The sequence below is a fragment of the Salmo trutta genome, chromosome 5 (assembly GCF_901001165.1).
Source record: "Salmo trutta chromosome 5, fSalTru1.1, whole genome shotgun sequence".
In the NCBI taxonomy this organism is placed as follows: Eukaryota; Metazoa; Chordata; class Actinopteri; order Salmoniformes; family Salmonidae; genus Salmo; species Salmo trutta.
The window spans coordinates 21594915-21616431 of record NC_042961.1 but is presented as its reverse complement, the minus strand read 5'-3'; the positions used below and the strand labels follow the sequence as shown (position 1 = coordinate 21616431).

Genomic DNA, 21517 nt, shown 5'->3' with positions numbered 1-21517 from the left:
TCTGAATGTCCTTGAGTGGTCCAGCCAGAGCACAGACTTGAAACCGCTCGAACATCTCTGGAGAGACCTGAAAATAGCTGTGCAGCGACGCACCCCATCCAACCTGACAGAGCTTGAGAGGATCTGCAGAGAAGAATGTGAGAAACTCCCCAAATACAGGTGTGTCAAGCTTGTAGCCTCATACCCAAGAAGAATCGAGTCTGTAATCGCTGCCAAAGGTGCTTCAACAAAGTACTGAGTAAACGGTCTCAATATTTATGTAAATGTGATAGTTTTTTATTTCTAATAAATTTGCAAAAATGTATGCCATTATGGGGTATTGTGTAGAGTGATGAGTGGAAAAAACTATTTCATCAACTTTAAAATAAGGCTGCAACATAACAAAATGTGGAAAAAGCCAAGGGGTCTGAATACTTTCAGAATGCACTGTATAAGAGATATGTCAGGAGTACGTTACCTCCAGAGTACACGATTCCGTGCTGCAGCGGTCCTGTGTATGTGCCAATCTTCAGCCGGCCTGTGGTCTGCAACAGCAAGCACTCTGGTAAGGTCATTGTGGCAATGCCAACATGAACACGCAAAAACATGCACACACACACAGGCTAGACAGTTTAACGCATTCTTGAGCCCAAACACACACTCACTGTGTCGACCTGCCGTAGCACTGTCCCCTCTCCGAAGAACACGGGCTTGCGGGCATCTACTAAGATCAGGTCAAAGTAGGACTGCCAGGGCCGATGGGGCATTCCCACCTGCAGCACAAACATACACATTGAACCTCTATTCCATTTCAGCAACTTGCCGCCTCCCCTAAACCCCTCTTCTCTTAGAGTTCTTTGGTCTGAAAGGAAGCAACAAGAATCTAAACAAGACAATTCAGTCTCTTACCTTTGGACCATGTGGGAAGTCAAACAGGTATGTCATTATTTTCTGAAATGATAAACAGAGAGACGTTATACGTGTTGTTTATTGATTGTGTATGGTGTTATGTACAGTGCAGTCGGTAGGCCTCACCTCTGTGTATTTGTAGTCACTGTTGGTGGCCAGGAACACCTTGGCCACTTCATTCATCCGACTCAGGAGTAGAGGGAGCTTCCCCTTTAATGAAGAAAAAAATAAATAAAGCAAATGACATTTTAAGTGATACGTTTACAGGTGTTAAAAAAGACAAGGTCACTGAAAATGTGTCATATGCAATTAAATGAATGTGAAGTTTACTTACATCCTTGACCACATACTTTTCCAGGTTTTCAACCGTTTTTTCTTTCAAAGATCCCTGATGAAAACAGGCGACAAAACATTTAGACAGGGAATAGAAGGAATAACAGATACAATGAGTATGTTTACATGCACACGAATAACCCAATATTAAAAACAGATTATGGCAGTAGGCCGAGTATGGCAATTGTCATGTACACACCTTACTTTGCTTATCTATATCAAAGTAAGCATACGCCCATTAAAACACCTGGTTTCCTGAGCAATCTTTCCAATTACTAGCACACGTAAACCGCTTAATCGGAGGTCCGGCAGTGTATTTGATCTGTGCATGTGGCAGCACCAGCAGTGCAAGCCTCCCTTTAAGCGCGAGTGAAGTATACATGTTAGAAATAGTTTTCACATAAACTTTATATGTCCGAACTCAGAATCAAATAAGCTTCCCAAAAATAACATGGTCGCTGCTTTACAACGTTTACTTTGAGTGCTTTTTCTGCATTTCTCAAAGTCCCATTAGCGTCCATGGAAACAGGATTATTAGGGAAATCGTTCTTGCAAAGCATGTAAACGTTTTAATCAAACTATTATATTAATCTGACTATTCACAATAATCGTATTACTGTGTGCATATAACCATATTCAGTGAAAAATACTTGAATGGATTTAGAAGAGGAAGTGAGGGAGGGAGGGAGGTTGTTGTACCTTCAAGTGGACCCAGTCCACAGCATCACGGACATCCTGGAACATGCTCTTGTAGGACATGAAGAGGTCTCCATTCTTAAAGCCAGTCTCGCAGCTGGGACCACAATAACTTGAATTAGAAATCCCAAACTGTCTGATAATCATTCAAAATGATTCCGTTTGAGGGAGAGCAGCATACTCACCTTGTGTATTTGGGACAGTTGGTGAAGAAATCAACCAGACAAGCAAAGAGGTAGGTTTCTGAAGGGGGAGCAAGGTACACACTAACTTATGGAACAACCACCAGTGGAGTACAGTGAGGGAAAAAAGTATTTGTTCCCCTGCTGATTTTGTACGTTTGCCCACTGACAAAGAAATGATCAGTCTATAATTTTAATGGTAGGTTTATTTGAACAGTGAGAGATAGAATAACAACAAAAAAATCCAGAAAAACACGTCAAAAATTTTATAAATTGCTTTGCATTTTAATGAGGGAAATAAGTATTTGACCCCCTATCAATCAGAAAGATTTCTGGCTCCCAGGTGTCTTTTATACAGGTAACGAGCTGAGATTAGGAGCACACTCTTAAAGGGAGTGCTCCTAATCTCAGTTTATTACCTGTATAAAAGACACCTGTCCACAGAAGCAATCAATCAATTAGATTCCAAACTCTACACCATGGCCAAGACCAAAGAGCTCTCCAAAGATGTCAGGGACAAGATTGTAGATCTACACAAGGCTGGAATGGGCTACAAAACCATCGCCAAGCAGCTTGGTGAGAAGGTGACAACAGTTGGTGCGATTATTCGCAAATGGAAGAAACACAAAAGAACTGTCAATTTCCCTCGGCCTGGGGCTCCATGCAAGATCTCACCTCGTGGAGTTGCAATGATCATGAGAACGGTGAGGAATCAGCCCAGAACTACACAGGAGGATCTTGTCAATGATCTCAAGGCAGCTGGGACCATAGTCACCAAGAAAACAATTGGTAACACACTACGCTGTGAAGGACTGAAATCCTGCAGCGCCCGCAAGGTCCCCCTGCTCAAGAAATAACATATACATGCCCGTCTGAAGTTTGCCAATGAACATCGGAATGATTCAGAGGACAACTGTGTGAAAGTGTTGTGGTCAGATGAGACCAAAATGGAGCTCTTTGGCATCAACTCAACTCGCCGTGTTTGGAGGAGGAGGAATGCTGCCTATGACCCCAAGAGCACCATCCCCACCGTCAAACATGGAGGTGGAAACATGTTTTGGGGGTGTTTTTCTGCTAAGGGGACATGACAACTACACCGCATCAAAGGGACGATGGACGGGGCCATGTACCGTCAAATCTTGGGTGAGAACCTCCTACCCTCAGCCAGGGCATTGAAAATGGGTCGTGGATGGGTATTCCAGCATGACAATGACCCAAATCACACGGCCAAGGCAACAAAGGAGTGGCTCAAGAAGAAGCACATTAAGGTCCTGGAGTGGCCTAGCCAGTCTCCAGACCTTAATCCCATAGAAAATCTGAGGAGGGAACTGAAGGTTCGAGTTGCCAAACGTCAGCCTCAAAACCTTAATGACTTGGAGAAGATCTGCAAAGAGGAGTGGGACAAAATCCCTCCTGAGATGTGTGCAAACCTGGTGGCCAACTACAAGAAACATCTGACCTCTGTGATTGCCAACAAGGATTTTGCCACCAAGTACTAAGTCATGTTTTGCAGAGGGGTCAAATACTTATTTCCCTCATTAAAATGCAAATCATTTTATAACATTTTTGACATGTGTTTTTCTGCATTTCTTTTGTTGTTATTCTGTCTCTCACTGTTCAAATAAACCTACCATTAAAATTATAGACAGATCATTTCTTTGTCAGTGGGCAAACGTACAAAATCAGCAGGGGATCAAATACTTTTTCCCCCTCACTGTATTTGAGCAGTACTCTGGAGCAGTAATGTGGACAGTATCAGAGAGACTGTGAACACAGTTCAGTGAATGTCACTAAGGCAGTAGTATTCAAAGTCGGGGTCAGTGGGGTCGCCCAAATTGTTTTTACGTTTGTATTATTTTTTTTAATGCAAGAACAAAAGAAATAAGAGCACATAAACGTTTTTGATTAAGATAATTTGTTTTTTAGTAATTGTATTTATTGGTTTATTTTCATTTAGAAAATGTTAAGAATTTAAGGTTATTTGAAATTGACAGATTTGAAAGGTTGTGCCATTAGATTTGGAGTGGGGTCGCGAGAGATCCTTGCCCCCAAAAAATGGGGTGAAGACTGCTCTCTCACCAGGGAGGTTGAACAGTGTGTTCAGAATGTAGAAGCGGTCAGTGTCTCCACGCTGGATAAACTTGTTGGGGTACATCTCCCTGATCTCAGGCCTAAAGGAACAGAGTGATTAAATGAGAATGATATGACTATACGGTGTGTGTGTATGTGCAATATGAGGGTATTTGGCATGAGCACATGGTAAATGTTTGGTGCGAGTGTGATATCGTTACGAGCAGCAGAACTCACCCCCTCATGAAGTTGAAGCCGTGGGCACAGACCAGGATGTTGCCGTATGCGTCAACCTTGAGCAGATTCCCGTGCATCGTGTCAAACAACAGGCCTCTGGAACCAGAGGGTGGTAGGAGATGTGTGTGAGATGGGAGGGACAGCCATCGATCTCTAAAAAGGTTTACTAACTGAGATGTGTAACTTTTAACCTGGGCCAGACCGAAAGGGAGTATTTTCCTCAAGACCCTAAGTTATTTTTTTAAATCATATATTTGTGAAATGAAATCCGTTCAAACCAAGTACTGTTAGAAAACAAAGAAATAATTAGAATTGATCAAATCAAAGACAACTCTATAATGGTATTCATAAGAATTCAGTCTGACCTTACTAATAACTAACTGATGTGAACGTGTGATGTCAGACGGACAGACCTGGTGGGGAAAGCGGGGTCGTAGACAAAGTTGAGCAGCTCCTGTGGGTAACCGATGTGGACCAGACGTTCCACGGTCAGGTCAAATCCCAGCGACTCGTACTCAGGTGATTTATACACTGCAGTAAGCAGGGAGAGGGATAGAGCTACTGTAACACAGGGTGATATACTCACTGGGAGAGAGCTACAACGCGGTCTCTCCGTGTTCATAGAGAGGGAGACAGATTTACGTGGCCAGACTGACAAAGCAAGATAGGGCCTACACACTGGAACATAGGGAGGGATTTATACGTGTCCTCTGTGGACTGTTAAAAGAAATCTGGTATGGGTATGTTAAGTGAATAACGTGCACATCCAGAACACATGTAAGCACATGCGCGACACACACGACCCACTAACACACTAAGAGTGCTTCGACTGCACTGCAGATAGTGGCTATGGAAGCAGATGACCTGTAGCGGTTGGCATGTCAAAAACCCTTTAGTTCCTGGCGCTATTCCCACAGCCCTATCCCCCCTCCCCCAGGGGTTGTTTCTCCCCACTCACTGTGTGGAAACACAACCCCTTAGCAGCACTTGTTTATGGGACGGTGACGGGGCTCTATAAACAGGCGATGTGAGCCGCTTGGGTTACAGTTATCCTTCAGAGACCCAAAGGAGGGCAGCGGAGTGGGGGGGGGGGTTACTGGTTGAGAGGGTGACATCTGTGTAAGGCACAAACAATGTCATCCAGGCTACACGTGTCACAAAAAGCAGAGCTGGCCCACAAGAGGTTCTAGGCTATATCGAGACCTCCTACATGCAAGGGAGTAAGCTACTGTACCAACACAAGCATTTTACTGCACCTGCGATTACATCTGCAAATCTGTGTACGCAACCAATAAACTTTGGTTTGATTTGAGCAGGCGACTGTACGCATGGCATTCTAAACATGCACACATTGTCAGTACACATAAACATGGACACACACACACACACACACACACTGAGTGTACAAAACATTAGGAACACCTGCTCTTTCCATGGCGCAGACTGACCAGGTGAAAGCTATGATCCCTTATTGATGTCACTTGTTAAATCCACTTCAGTCAGTGTAGATGAAGGGGAGGAGAAAGGTTAGATAAGGATTTTTAAGCCTTGAGACAATTGAGACATGGATTGTGTATGTGTGCCATTTAGATGGTGAATGGTCAAGACAAAATATTGAATTGCCTTTGAACAGGGTATGGTAGTAGGTCCCAGTTGCATGTGTATAAAGTGTGTCAAGAACGGTAACGCTGATGGGTTTTTCACGCTCAACAGTTTCCCGTGTGTATTGAGAATGGTCCACCACCCAAAGGACATCCAGCCAACTTGACACAACTGTGGGAAGCATTGGAGTCAACATGGGCCAGCATCCCTGTGGAACGCTTTCGACACCTTGTAGAGTCCATGCCCCGACGAATTGAGGCTGTTCTGATGGTAAAAGGGGGTGCAACTCAATATTAGGAAGGTGTTCCTAATGTTTTGTACACTCAGTGTACACCTACCTGCCAGAGTGTAGTCCATATCAAAACCAAAGCACTTAATCTTCTCCATTGCCAAGCTTCTGTTCACAAAAACTCTGAAAAGGAAGTAGAGTATCTAGTCAGTCAGAGGTTCTGATGATGAACATATCCTAAAAGAGGATACTTTGCATGAAAACAGATGATAGTAAAGGACTGGGTCCTGAGTTCAACAGTACAGAAGTGGAGCACTGCAGTAGCAACTCTAAATGTGTCCATACAAAATATGCATTCACAGTGAGGATTACGCAGATCTTTACAAAGTTGGAGAAAAATTGTCCATATTTCATATACAGTATTGTGAAAAAGTATTTGCCCCTTTTCTGATTCTCAATTGTTGCATATTTTTTTACACTCAATGTTATGCAACACCCAATTCCCCTTGTGAAAAATGAATTGCCCCCTTACACTCAATATCTGGTTGTGCCACCTTTAGCTGCAATGACTGCAACCAAACACTTCCTGTAGGTGTTGATCAGTCTCACATCGCTGTGGAGGAATTTTGGCCCACTCTTCCATGCAGAACTGCTTTAACTCAGCAACATTCTTGGGTTTTCGAACATGAACTGCTTGTTTCAGGTCCTGCCACAACACCTAAAATCAGGTTTACATCTGGACTTTGACTAGGCCATTGCAAAACTTCAAATTTGTTGCTTTTCAGCCATTCTGATGTAGACTTGCTTGTGTGTTTTGGATCATTGTCTTACTGAATGACAGCTGCGCTTCAGCTTCAGCTCACAGACAGATGGCCTGACATTCTCCTGTAGAATTCTCTGATACAGAGCACAATTCATGGTTCCTTCAAGGATGACAAGTCATCCAGGTCCTGAGGCAGCAAAGCATCCCCAAACCATCGCACTACCACTATCATGCTTGACCGCTGGTATGCGGTTGTTACTGTGGAATGCAGCGTTTGGTTTTCGCCAGACATCAAGGTTTTTTCTCTGGATCAAAAAGAGGATTAGGTGGGGGCGTAACAGGGGGCGTGGCAATAGATGCAGTCGGCCCGTTGACACAACTGGATTTTAGAGAACCTTTTAGAAGCCCCCCATCTTTGCGGTGTAGATTCTACTGCAATTCTACTACACATTTAGCCATGGAGCAGAGAGAAAATGCTGCAATTTTTAAGCTAATTTCCTGCAATTCTATGTATTTTGCAATGGCTAATGCTGTGTTCTTTTGCACAAAGATAAAATTAATGCTGCTAAATTCATTGTTTAGGGAATTTTCCATTCCACCCTGACTACCTAGCTTTAATTTTGGTGATTGTTAATTCTCAAATAATATATTATAAAAAAATATACATTGAGTATACCAAACATTAGGAACACCTTCCTAATATTGAGTTGCACCCCTCTTTTGCCCTCAGAACAGCCTCAATTTGTCGGGGCATGGACTCTACAAGGTGTCGAAAGTGTTCCACAGCGATGCCGCCCACATTGACTCCAATGCTTCCACAGTTGTGTCAAGTTGGCTGGATGTCCTTTGGGTGGTGGACCATTCTAGATACACGCGGGAAACTGTTGAGCGTGAAAAACCCAGCAGCGTTGCATTTCTTGACACAAACCGGTGCACCTGGCACCTACTACCATACCCCGTTCAAAGGCAGTTCAATCTTTTATCTTGCCCAATCACCCTCTGAATGGCACACATTCACAATCGATGTCTCAATTATCTCAAAGCTTAAAAAATATATATAATCTTTAACCTGTCTCCCCCCCTTCATCTACACTGATTGAAGTGGATTTAACAAGTGACATCAATAAGGGATAATAGCTTTCACCTGGATTCACCTGGTCAGTCTAGGACATGGAAAGAGCAGGTGTTCTTAATGGTTTGTGTACAGGTCCATTATCTTTTTTTTTCCCCCCATACTTTCTATCTGGTTTTAGTCGTTCACAAGTTGTTGTTTTTTTAGGCAGCCCGCCCAAGGATTTCAATGGCTGAAAAATCCCTGTCCATAACAGGACCCATGTCGTCCAAAAAGTTTTACTTTTGACTCATCTGTCCATATAACATTCTTCCCCGAGTCTTTATGACCATCCAGGTGCTTCCAGGGGATTTTTGGCAAACTTGAGTTAACGTTTTGAATGACATGGGTCCCACTATGTCTGGCAAAAACCAAACACTGCATTCCACAGTAAGAACATCCTACCAACAGTCAAGAACGGTAGAGGTAGTGTGATGGTTTGGGGATGCATTTCTCCTGGATGACTTGCCATTATTGACGGAACCATGAATTGTGCTCTGTATCAGAGAATTCTACAGGAGAATGTCAGGCCATCTGTCTTTGAGCTGAAGCTGAAGCGCAGCTGGTTCATGCAGCAAGACAATGATCCAAAACACACAAGTCAGTCTATGTCAGAATGGCTGAAAAGCAACACATGTAAAAGTTTTGGAATGGCCTAGTCATCCAGACCTAAACCAGATTGAGGTGTTGCAGCAGGACCTGAAACGAGCAGTTCATGCTCGAAAACCCACAAATGCTCAAGGTGGCAGTACCAGTTATTGGGTGTAAGGGGGCAAATTATTTTTTCCCACAGGGCATTGGGTGTTGCATAATGTTTATTAAATAAGTATCATATTTTTGTGTTATTTGTACATTCAGGTTCCCTTTATCTAATAATAGGTTTTGGTTGAAGAACTGATAACATTCGGTATCAGAAATATCAGAAAATAGAGAAAAACAGAAAGGGGACAAACTTTTTCACGGCACTGTAGTAAGATTTTTTACTTTTTACAATTTTTAGCATTGTTTACATGTAGGCTTATACATGAACAATAATTGGTGTTTGCTTGAAAATAATTTGGCTAAGTTTGAAGGAAATTAGCAGAAATCCACAAAGAAAGGAAGAACCACTGTACAAAAGGTCCCATAGTCTTGCATCCCTGCTGTGTCAGTGTCAGCAGTAACCCACTTCCTGAAACGACTTGAGCTGTGTTCGAATACCCATGCTAAAATACTGTATACTACATACTATTAGTTCATTTAGGTATACTGTAAACAAATGGTATCTTTTCAGTTTAGCGTACTAGTGCTTCGCCGGACTAATGGAAATTGATGCTGTTGCTATGCAACCTCTTGCTAGCTTGTTAGCATAACAAATGACTAGCTAGACATTTGAACGATTTCGGGTGTGTTCGTAAATTCAGTCTGGAGTGCCAGAGTGTGCTCCAGAGCATTGTCAGATTGTCTGTTCGTAAATTCAGAGCGTTTTGCTCTAGGAGCGTGTCACTGGATGCTCTGGCCGAGGAGTAGGGTTGATCCGAGCGTTCTGACCTCACAACGGCAGTCAAGCACCCAAGCTAACTGGTTAACATTAGCTATCTTGCTAGCTGAACTCAACAAAAAAGAAACGTCCCTTTTTCAGGAACCTGTCTTTCAAAGATAATTAGTAAAAATCCAAATAACTTCACAGATCTTCATTGTAAAGGGTTTAAACACTATTTCCCATGCACTATTTCCCATGCAATGAACCATAAACAATTAATGAACATGCACCTGTGGAACGGTCATTAAGACACTAACAGCTTACAGACGGTAGGCAATTAAGGTCACAGTTAAGAAAACTTAGGACACTAAAGAGGCCTTTCTACTGACTCTGAAAAACACCAAAAGAAAGATGCCCAGGGTCCCTGCTCATCTGCGTGAACGTGCCTTAGGCATGGTGCAAGGAGGCATGCAGATGTGGCCAGGGCAATAAATTGCAATGTCCGTACTGTGAGACGCCTAAGACAGCGCTAGAGGGAGACAGGACGGACAGCTGATTGTCCTCGTAGTGGCAGACCATGTGTAACAACACCTGCACAGGATCGGTACATCCGAACATCACACCTGCGGGACAGGTACAGGATGGCAACAACAACTGCCCGAGTTACACCAGGAACGCACAATCCCTCCATCAGTGCTCAGACTGTCCGTAATAGGCTGAGGGCTTGTAGGGCTGTTGTAAGGCAGGTCCTCACCAGACATCACCGGCAACAACGTTGCCTATGGGCACAAACCCACCGTCGCTGGACCAGACATGACTGGCAAAAAGTGCTCTTCACTGATGAGTCGCGGTTTTGTCTCACCAGGGATGATGGTCGGATTTGTGTTTATCGTCGAAGGAATGAGCGTTACACCGAGACCTGTACTCTGGAGCGGGATCGATTTGGAGGTGGAGGGTCTGTCATGGTCTGGAGTGGTGTGTCACAGCATCATTGGACTGAGCTTGTTGTCATTGCAGGCAATCTCAACACTGTGTGTTACAGGGAAGACATCCTCCTCCCTCATGTGGTACCCTTCCTGCAGGCTCATCCTGACATGACCCTCCAGCATGACAATGCCACCAGCCATACTGCTTGTTCTGTGCGTGATTTCCTGCAAGACAGGAATGTCAGTGTTCTGCCATGGCCAGCGAAGAGCCCGGATCTCAAACCCATTGAGCACTTCTGGAACCTGTTGGATCGGAGGGTGAGGGCTAGGGCCATTCCCCCCAGAAATGTCCGGGAACTTGCAGGTGCCTTGGTGGAAGAGTGAGGTAACATCTCACAGCAAGAACGGGCAAATCTGGCACAGCCACCCCCCCCCCCCCCCCCTTTGTTCAGGGACACATTATTAAATTTCTGTTCGTCACTTGTTCAGTTTACGTCTCAGTTGTTGAATCTTGTTATGTTCATACAAATATTTACACATGTTAAGTTTGCTGAAAATAAACGCAGTTGACAGTGAGAGGACGTTTCTTTTTTTGCTGAGTTTATTTCCAGACACAAATAGTTAACGTTAGCCAGTTAGCTATCTTGCTAGCCATTTCCAGAAACAAATTAGAGAACACCTCACTCTGACCATTTTACTCACCCTAGCAGAGACGGTTACGCTGTTTGGATGTTATCCAGAGTGTTGGTGACTGTAACTATGTTGCTGGCAACAATTTAATGACCATTTTTTTGCCGACATTTACTGACACTGGCCATATATTCAACGGCTGTTGAGCGTTCAAAACTGCACTCTGGCACACTCAAGACGAGTGCTCTGAAATCGGAGTAGATAGCCAGAATTAACAATGTCCATTGAGAAAACAAACCGACTATAGCACTTAGCTAAGAATGATTTTAATAATCAAGTCAATAAATGTTGGGTAGTTAGTTCGATTATAGTTAATATACTGCCTGTCAAGTTTGATATATTAGTAGCCAACTAACGTTAGGACGGTAACTAGCTAACATACCGGTAAATACTGCTGTCATGCTATGTGGTTCGTAAAAGATAGCTAACAAATTGTCAGCCAACATAACATGTAACGTAATTTATTTGAAAAGTCATTACTTTATTACATTGCTCAACATTTGTCATAATTAATTAAAGCAATGAATTTGTATCCGCTCTCGTTGGACATCGGCAGCATATTTTCCGCCATTTTCTTAAAATCTGATAACGTTGTGAATCCACGCCCATTTTCTGAAGAATTGTATTATGGGCCCTAAAAGCGCGGAAATAGTGCCCACTGCTTGTATACTTCATATTTTGGCGAATTCAGTATGACATCGGGGACTTTTGGCATACTAACTATATCCGTGCTATGACCAATAAGCATACTACATACTCAATTTACGACACAAATAGTACAGTTAGTATGAGTATTCAAACACAGCTTTGGTTTGTTTGGAGACTAGCCTAATGTCTAGATTGAAATAAACAACCATGTATCACTCAAACTCAAAAAGAAATCAATGGCATGCAAATCCATTTCTACATTTGTTACGTAGTCTGCTACACACATCTGAACTTCAAACTTCAAAAGCCTTCCTCAGATTTCCCCTGAAACCTGGCATCATTGTATTGAATTATAGGCCCACAAATGTGCTTACACACTGCTACGTTGAGTCAATTCCGTTATAACATAAGCAATCCACGATACAATGAAGGGCTCAGGTAATCCTCTTTTCCAGTGAAAGTGAATTAGGCAAGTGCTTTGTCTGCTGCTGGTGCCCATGGGCATACTGAAAGGCCTTGGCAACCACTCCAGAGTCTGTGCAGTCAACTCTTGCCTGACATCTATTCCAAAAAAAGCAACAGAGGAAGAAGGAATCATTTCACAGCACTACAGCTAATTTTGATTCAAAAGAGAACAGAAGGTAGCACACCAACCGAAGGACACGGCGGCTCCAATATCTCGGCCTCCACATCACTTAGAATGGAGCAATGTGTTGGACATGCATTTTAAGTGCTGGGCTAGTGTGAATATTGCAACAACGCAACACATTGAAGTTCACTGGCCTTTTTGATGCCATTTAAGAGGCACTCTCGGCTCGTCTTGTATTTATTCGGACACTAGGTATTTTCACTATGAGAAGCCTACATCGTACGGACCAACAGGAAACACCTGTAGTGAAGTTTACATTTCAGACACAATGAAAATGTGAAAACCATTTTAAAACAACAGATGCTTGAAAATGCACCAAGGAAAATGATGCAGATGATCAGTTGAATATATCTAATAGGAAGCAAAGTAGGCAATAACATTGTAGATACTCCCTCGCTCCAACAAAGCCATACTATTCCTGGGCAATTCCATTGTAACAGAATTTCACTCACTCAGATTTTTCATTTTAAAATGCATACCGAACAAAAACCATTGCTTTCAAAGTTTAACAAACCATAGAATTCTATGCACAAGGACTACTTTTAACAAGTTCTTGAGAAAATTTTACAAAAACACATTTACAGCAAGAACTGTGCAGATACAAAGTTTGGTAACAGAATAAAACTGAGGGAGATTTTACCGTAATTCTGTTACCAAACTTTTCATCTTTAAATGTTTTATTTACTGTGTAAATCTTTTAAAGTAGTCATTGTGCATAGAGTTTAATGGTTTTTAAACTTCGAAAATCAATGGTTTTTGTTTGGCATACGTTTTAAAGTGAAAAATCGTAATCTCAGGCGCAATTCCTTTTTATTGTGGAATTGCCCTCCTCCAACACTACTCTGGCCTGAAGTTTCTATTCAGATGTTATGGGATAAGACTTCAGACTGATGGCGATGGGGAGGTGGCGTTAGGAGCGGGTGAGGCGTGATGCGGTAAGAGAGGGGGAATGAAGGGCAGACTGAGGGGGAAGAGGAGAGATCACACCAAGAACTCATGACCACCTACTACCACCCACCCTCAGGGACCTACCCAGCACACAGAGGGCTAGTGTCAGTATGAACATGGGACACATGGAGTTTGAATGGAGAATAAATACACATCATGTACAAAAGGGTCATTCAGTCAGTATTGAGGTTCAACAAAAGTTTGGCGTACCTCATTGCAGGATGGTATTGGGCCAGTTCCCTTGGAAAGCTTTGTAATAGAGAATACATGTGCGATAGCATTACCACTGAATGTGAATGTGCCGTAGCCTGCGCTCCAGTGATGCACGCCACATAGATCAGGTGGTTCTTACACTGCTTTTAGACTTGTTGCATTGACAGTGCCCCTGTTATGTTATGTGGAAAGGGTATGTCGATTTTCAACCACAGAATGAGGAAGGAAGACACTACACCATGACAACACCACCAGACTTTTTACCCGGAAATGGTTACCCGGCCACACGATATCGACACCCAAAAGACCTTTCTTACATGTTTATTACACTACATAGTTATACATCAATTTATTCAACTTGAAATGTTGTACGGAATCGGGAGTACGTGTGTTTCACACACCTTCAATAACATTTGAAAACTAAAAAGATAAATTAGCCTACGTTGCACATAAGCAATAATATATCCATGTAGCCTGGTCCCAGATCTGTTCGTGCTATCACGCCTACCCCTCGTCACTCATTGTCATGTTTGGCGTGACAATGAGTGAGAAGGAGTTGGCAAGAGAGCAGAAACAGACTAGCACTCAGGCTAATCGCCATGACCTTAACCTGACGGGATCTTGCTCTGATGAAATGGAAAGACTTTCCCACAAAGCATACATTTCTGTGACACGTTATGCATCCTTATTCTGTACCTGTGGTAGGCCTCACGCCGATACTTCTTCATGGCCAAGCCGTCCATGTTGGCTGGGAGGTCTGCAAAGTTCTGTAAGCGGTCGCTCCATGACGTCATCTTGAACCGTTTGAATTATTTCTGTGAATCAAAGTGAATAGGCTTTAGGGACCGGTATGTTGTCACTGGAACTACGGCAGCAGTAAAATGGGGTTGCCCTTTTGTCTAGGTTGAAGGGACCTCAATTAAGCTCCTCCCATGCTCAGATGAGAAGTATTCCAAGAGTTTGAGGCTGAACTGAATCATTTAAGAAATTATACTTATTATTGACTGTGACTGAGGATTTTTTTATTTTATTTTTTTAAACATGGTCTTCAGGGAAATCATGGCCTTCCGAAAATCACGAGGCAGGCTTGTTTGTACTCTGAGCCTTGGAGTAGACTAGTTTCTAACAATAATAAGGCTCTACTACAGTGGAATCGCAGTTAATCCCTCTGTGCAAGTCTAAACACAGACATCCTCAAATAAGGGCAGCTGAACATAACAATGCAAGAACATGCAGCAAGCTCCTTCAACAAGGTTCATCAACAAAGTGTACAAACGTACGAGAACAGCTATGGAACTAACTACTGGTGTACGACAGTAGCCTAGTTGGAAAGATAATGGAATCTGGGTCATCCAATGTTAAAATCAAATGATCGGCTGATAACACGAGAAGCATAGCATGCAGCTACACCTGGTGCGCACTGAAAGTGAATCTCAAAGCGCATACGTCTCAGATGGTATGTGCACAGCTGCACTAATGCCTTGGACCAGAGCTTTAATCTGTCACTAGCTCTGGACCAGGGCCTGGTTTCCCGATAGCAATGGAATTTAGGCTTATGAGTTTTAACCATGCATCTTTCCTACCACGGCCGAAGATATAACATGTTTCCCAAAACACCACGCAGAGAGAACGTTTGCTAATGCTTCGAATACACTGACTGTGTCATTGCACACAATAGTAGGCAGCATCATCTGCATATGTATCCGGGTGGCAGGTAGCCTAGTAATTGCTAGATCTGAAAGGTTGCTAGATCGAATCCCCGAGTCAACAAGGTAAAAATCTGTTGTTCTGCCCCTGAACAAGGCAGTTAACCCACTGTTCCCCGGTAGGCCGTCACTGTAAATAAAAATGTGTTCTTAACTGACTTGCCTAGTTAAATATAAACAAAAATGTGATGCATGCAACAAATCTTCAACATTCACCTTCTGCTACCATTTCTGTCAAACCCTCAACACATAAGTTCGATAAATCCAACATATGCACCACACTGCAACTGCCTCTGCAACGCAAACACAGTGTTTCATTGGAAATGAATGTCATTCTGGTGTACCAAAATGCAATGACACTATCGGTGTGATCGATGTGTAAGTGTGCCTTTAAGGCATGTGTAACAATGGTTTTGGGAAACAGCTCGGAGATGTAACGATGCTCATACAAAGGTTCTAATGATGAATGTACGTAAAAGCGGAGCCCAGGACCGAACACACCGACAGCGTCATTGCATTTTGGTACACCAGAATTACATTAATTTCCAATGAAACGCTGTGTTTGCCTTGCAGCATAGCGTTGCAGAAGGCGGGTTGCAGTGCGTTGGTATGCGTAGACGGCTTGACAGAAATGGTAGCAGAAGGTGAACGTTGAACTTCTGATGCATACATATCCAGATGATGCTGCGTACAATTTACTATTTTGCACAAAAGGCGCTAAATAGTACGCAGCGTTTCATTGGAAATTAATGTAATCCTGGTGTACCAAAATGCAAATACTGGCGGTGTGTTCGAAGCGTTAGCGCGCAACATAGGCTACCACTTTAGCCACAATCGTAGTGGTCGAAGATGGCAGAGTTCGCTAAGTTATTCTTTTTGGATACAATTTTAATGACATACTTGTAAATGTTCTGTAATAAATTACTACAACAAATGTAGCTGTCATCTTGCTTAATTGGCTACACTAGCTAGCTAGGTACCTACTTCCCGCTCTGTAACGTTAACAGAACTGCGGGAAAGTAGTAACGTTACTCGGCAGGCGAGGGTGAAGGACACTGTCCCACACCGACTTGCCATGCATGCTCTCCCACTGAGTAGACTGCATCCCTGTCACATCCAGGTGGTTACCAATATTATTTACCAAAGTTATTTCTCATGAAGGCTGATATCCTACTTGGAATTTTAAAAAAACTTGGGAGGGAAACATTTGGCCATGTTAACTACATCCGGTAACAACGTGATACAGCTGCCGAGCGGGAAGCATCTCAATACAACACCCGTGTACTGGTCCTTCGCACCAGCTAGATGTCATGCTTCCCGAAGACTAACCTTAACCAACTGGCGACCAATATTACAGGTTATTTCTCGCTCGCCCTTTAAAATAAACAAAACTAACTCGAGCCCGGTATTTAATGTGTTTGTGTGTGAAGCCTTAGACAACTTTCCACATTGGGCGGACAATTTGTTTTTCTAATTCAAAATCGAATTTCACCACCTGTGTTGTTGGTGGCGTGGAGCTCACGCAGCATCCACTCAGGCACCATTCGACATCCGGCCCTCGGCTTGCATGTCTCACAGCGTCTGAGGTATGATCTCCAATCAGACTACTCGATAAAACAAGCAATTTTCTATAGGCCTAAATCTGCAACAGCTAGCTAGCTAAGTTGCCAGCTAATGGATAGAGGAACACAGGGAGGAGCTTTCTAGGGCTAGCTAGCTACCCATGTAGCTAGCCTGTTCTGAGTCCGACTCAGTCCCATATCTTTTTGTTCGATCATGACAACTCCTTGTCACATGAGAAGTCACTTTTTCTAGAGCTAGCTAACAGGCAACAATACCAAGTCAGCTAAAGTTTGCTAGGTAGAGATATTTTGACAGCTAGCGGAACATTACTTTATTTGCTTCGTCCAACAACGAACCATTGTTCAATAATAGCTCGTTGCGGGACGAATCAAGACTTTCTATCCCCCCATCAACTACGACAGCTGCTAGCTAAGCTAAAAGCAAGCAAATCAGCTTAGTGCAGCCGGCTCTTTTAGTCCACACTCGAGAGAATAATCAATACATATCTGCATGTCGTGTATGCTTCGTTTATATACCACGTTGTTAGGCTGCTATTTATGCTAGAATCACAGGATGAGACAAGCTACTCACCAGTCTTGTTGCATATATTGAGTGGGTAGCTAATGATTCACAGAGCATGCGCGAAGCCTGGTGCAGAATATAGAAATGCAATACATAGAATGAACAGTCCATATACAGATGTTATAATAATAGGCCTACTGGAACATTCTTATTTGTAGGCGTCATTGAAGGTCTATCTGACCTCTCCCCATTCAGATCAGAGTTCACAGATCGACTTGATGCCAATGACAGGATCTCACGGTTGCATAAGATATGAGCAATCTGTGCAAAAAATAGGGAAAGTGGGCAGACTGTGCGTAAAAGCACTGCTATTAGCCTGCAGCACAACTATTTCCCTTCCAAGGTAAACATATCACATTTTGAATCCCATTGAAAAGGTAAAATATAAGGCTACGTCTCCATCTGTCGGTGTCATGAGGTGCATGCATGGTGATATACCGGGGAATTCATATTTGTGGGGCAATTCAACAGCGTCATGACGCACGACCAGAATCAGTGATGTAAAACATATTGCTAAGCCGAACGAGTTGTCCATATAGTTTATAGAGCCAAAAGACAGATGTCTAGTTTCGCAGGCTGCAGCAGCTCACACCTGCACGATTAGTTACAAATACTCTGACATCAGCACAGCACCAAGTGGACAGTTCCATCGATGCTCGGGGAAAGGAATATAGCCTCCACCGCATAATAGGAGAAAAGATACATGCATTAAAAAAAACATATATTTTAGTCTAGGCCTATTAACGTTTTGTTGAAATAGATTCGTTTTAGAAAATCGTCTATCATGCGCTTATGTTATGGGGATAATGTAAAACTCCGTGTGTATTGGGTCAGTCTGCCAAAACCTATATAAGCACTGCAGCCAAAGCTTTCCAAAGCCTCTCTTGCCAATCGCAAAGATGAACTACGGATCTGACCACTATACCTCGTCGTCCTACCGAAAGATTTTCGGGGACGCTCCTCGTTTCTCACCCTCAACCTCTCGTATGAGCAGTCCCTCCGCCTCCTCCCGCAGTTCTGTGTCCTCCACCAGTTACAGGTCTGCGGTGTCTCTCCCCCGCAGCAGTGCGTCATCGCTGGGCTACTACAGAAGGACCGGTCAGTCTTCTTCCTTTTCGACGGTTCCAGGTGACAGCCTCGAATTGACTCAGTCCTCCGCCCTCGGTAATGAGTTGAAAGTCACCCGAACCAATGAGAAAGAACAACTGCAGGGTCTCAATGACCGCTTCGCCATGTTCATCGAGAAAGTGCGTACCCTGGAGCAGCAGAACAAAGTCTTGGAGACGGAGCTGGTGACTTTGCGCCAGAGGCAGCACGAGCCATCCCGCATCGCGGACCTATACCAGCAGGAGATGCGCGAGCTTCGCGCGCAAGTGGAGGAGATCGGCAGCGAGAAAGCCCACATTCTCATCGATAGGGACAACTTAGAAGAAGACCTGCACAAGCTTAGGGCCAAATATGAGGAGGAGATAAGGGCGCGCGAGGAGGCTGAGCAGACCCTGCGGTCGTTCAAAAAGGACGTGGATGACGCCACCATGGCGCGGCTGGATCTAGAGCGCAAAGTGGAGGGCCTCCTGGATGAGATATCCTTCCTGAGGAAGGTCCACGACGAGGAGGTGGCCGAACTGAGCGGTATGGTCCAGGCAGCTCATGTGTCAGTCGAGGTAGAGCTGGCCAAACCCGACCTCACCTCGGCTCTGAAAGAGATCCGCAATCAGTACGAGACTCTGGCTTCTAAGAACCTGCACTCCGCGGAAGAGTGGTATAAATCCAAGTTTGCCAATCTCAACGAGCAGGCCACCAGGAGCAATGAGGCAATGCGGGCCAGCAGGGAGGAGATCAACGAATTCAGGAGACAACTGCAGTCCAAGACAATTGAGTTGGAGACCCTACGTGGCATGAACGAGTCTTTGGAACGGCAGATTCGAGAGACAGAAGATGGACACAATCTTGAAATCGCAAGTTTGCAGGTAAAATACGTTTGTTTGCACTTGACAGCTCTTTTTCTCACACATACACGCACCCCTCCTTGCACATGTGCGCCTGTGTTGGGGAAGTGAGAACATCATGTGTGATGGAAAAGTAAGATTACGCAAATTATTTGTAAATAAACACATTTCAATACATGATTTATAATGCAATGGGTAGCCGTCTTTGCATCTTAAAACATTGTTATTATTCTGAGACTGTTGTGTGTTCTGGGATGACATCTGGAAGTCAACCTTCCCTGTCCATGGTTCTGAAATGCTCTAAACTTGCAACCGCACGAAGTGGCAGGATCGCCCACGAGCTCTCAAAATAAAGAGGATTTCTAGCAGATATCAGCAACGTTAACCTTCTGCTTGAATCATCACAGCTGTATGTCTTGTCGTGTCCTGTCCAGCTGAGAAAGTCTTATAAGACTGACCATGAGAGCCCGCGGGGGCTCGTGTGACGTGATGTCATGTGTTCATCATATATACTGAACAAAAATATAAACTCAACATGCAACAATTTCAAAGATTTTACTGAGTTACAGTTCATATAAGTAAATCAGTCAATTTAAATAAATGTATTAGGCCCTAATCTATGGATTTCATGACTGGGCAGGGGTGCAGGTTTGTATTTCAGCTCATGAAACATTGGACCAACACTTTACATTTATATTTTTGTTCAGTGTATCACTATCACGCTGCTTGACATGACAGGAAACATAACGGCACGTCGGCGTCAGAGTAGTCTACGAACCTAGCTTCAACCCCGTAGAGTAGACTCACCAAATGCAGTGCATTATCCTGAACGAACCCCGTGTATTTATACTACCCTAAATCGGATTAGTGGTCATCCGTTTTTGACCTCTTGCGCAAGCGTTCAAATCCTCTTCCTTGCCACCAACAAGTGAACACAGGCTACTGTGTCCTTATAGATAATTCAATGCATATGGTTACCTGGAAATTCAGATTAAACCAAGAGTAGGACTCAAGGAAAGGATATAGATTAAGTATTCCCATCTGGACAAAGTTTTTTTCCTTGGTCCATGTAATGACATTCAGTACTGAGAGGCCTTCTGCAAAGGAGATGTTAAGGTCTAATTTGTTTCTACCTTTCACCTAAACAGGATACCATTGGGCACCTGGACAATGATTTGCGGAACATCAAGAATGACATGGCTCAGCATCTTCGAGAGTACCAGGATCTGCTCAATGTCAAAATGGCTCTGGACATTGAAATAGCTGCCTACAGGTAATTTACGTCTACCAGGACCTGTGACCAGGGCCTGTTAGCAAAGTCTTAGTGACTCCCATTATGGGAATATGCCCTTGCCCTCCATACTATTTCAAAAATAATGTTACAATATGTTAGTCACTAATCACTCTCAGCTATAAATGTATTGACAAAATACTTTTTGACCTGTGTTTGACCCTCAGAAAACTGCTGGAGGGAGAGGAAACTCACTTTAGCACAGGAATATTATTCGGCGCCTCAAACCATGGCACCAGTCACTTTGGATACCAGCCACGTGCCTCAAGCTATGCACGGAGTACCAATAAGGAGAAAGAGGCTGCTCAGAAAGATGGCTTCAAGGAGATCACTGAGGAAAAAGTGGAGAAGAGCGATGAAGCAGATATCAACTCAAACAACTAGAGACAACATCAATTCAGAGCTTGCGAGCCAGTTATCTACAGGCACAGAGCAAATGTACTGTTTATCTTAATGCATCACAGTAATAATTTATGTGCCGCTGAGCACGGCTACACTCTCCAGTTTCAATTAAAATAGTGGAATTCGAGATCATCTTTGTTAGTAATATGATATATGGAAGGTAGGTAGGTAGTTGAAAGGAGTGATCATTTTGTAATGTAAACAAATAGAATATTTTAACGAAATGTATATATTTTTGTAGCCTGGTTGCCAGATCTGTTTGTGTTTTAGCCAACTCTTCTGTTGTTCGTTGTCATGCCATGGAAATACAGTTCATGGCTAATATTTTTGTGAGTTGGGGCTCTGTTGATGAAGCCATTAAAAGTGTACTGTAACCA

The 21517-nt window shown here is 43.4% G+C and overlaps 2 protein-coding genes across 6 annotated transcripts in view; one reads left to right on the top strand and one right to left on the bottom strand.

Annotated features, from left to right (window-relative positions):
• Positions 1 to 18495, bottom strand: part of nt5c2a (5'-nucleotidase, cytosolic IIa) — a 26848-nt gene extending 8353 nt beyond the window's left edge. Inside the window, exons 1-14 of one of the 5 annotated variants that reach the window (XM_029752942.1) lie at positions 18471 to 18495; positions 14344 to 14462; positions 13645 to 13683; positions 6347 to 6420; positions 4820 to 4937; positions 4407 to 4502; positions 4179 to 4270; positions 2103 to 2160; positions 1921 to 2014; positions 1223 to 1276; positions 1015 to 1098; positions 889 to 930; positions 645 to 752; positions 458 to 524 (exon numbers count right to left, since the gene is read on the bottom strand). In XM_029752942.1, the coding sequence (XP_029608802.1) occupies positions 458 to 524; positions 645 to 752; positions 889 to 930; positions 1015 to 1098; positions 1223 to 1276; positions 1921 to 2014; positions 2103 to 2160; positions 4179 to 4270; positions 4407 to 4502; positions 4820 to 4937; positions 6347 to 6420; positions 13645 to 13683; positions 14344 to 14441 (1024 nt within the window). In that variant the 5' untranslated portion in view covers positions 14442 to 14462; positions 18471 to 18495. Of the gene's footprint in view, positions 1 to 457; positions 525 to 644; positions 753 to 888; positions 931 to 1014; positions 1099 to 1222; positions 1277 to 1920; positions 2015 to 2102; positions 2161 to 4178; positions 4271 to 4406; positions 4503 to 4819; positions 4938 to 6346; positions 6421 to 13644; positions 13684 to 14343; positions 14463 to 16848; positions 17013 to 17507; positions 17589 to 18423; positions 18448 to 18470 lie in introns of those variants that run through there. The other 4 variants (XM_029752943.1, XM_029752941.1, XM_029752944.1 and 1 more) reach the window with 4 other exon arrangements.
• Positions 17679 to 21517, top strand: inaa (internexin neuronal intermediate filament protein, alpha a). Its single transcript, XM_029752946.1, has 3 exons — positions 17679 to 19468; positions 20596 to 20720; positions 20906 to 21517. Exons 1-3 carry the CDS (start codon positions 18398 to 18400, stop codon positions 21120 to 21122), a joined length of 1413 nt encoding a protein of 470 aa, XP_029608806.1. The 5' UTR covers positions 17679 to 18397; the 3' UTR covers positions 21123 to 21517.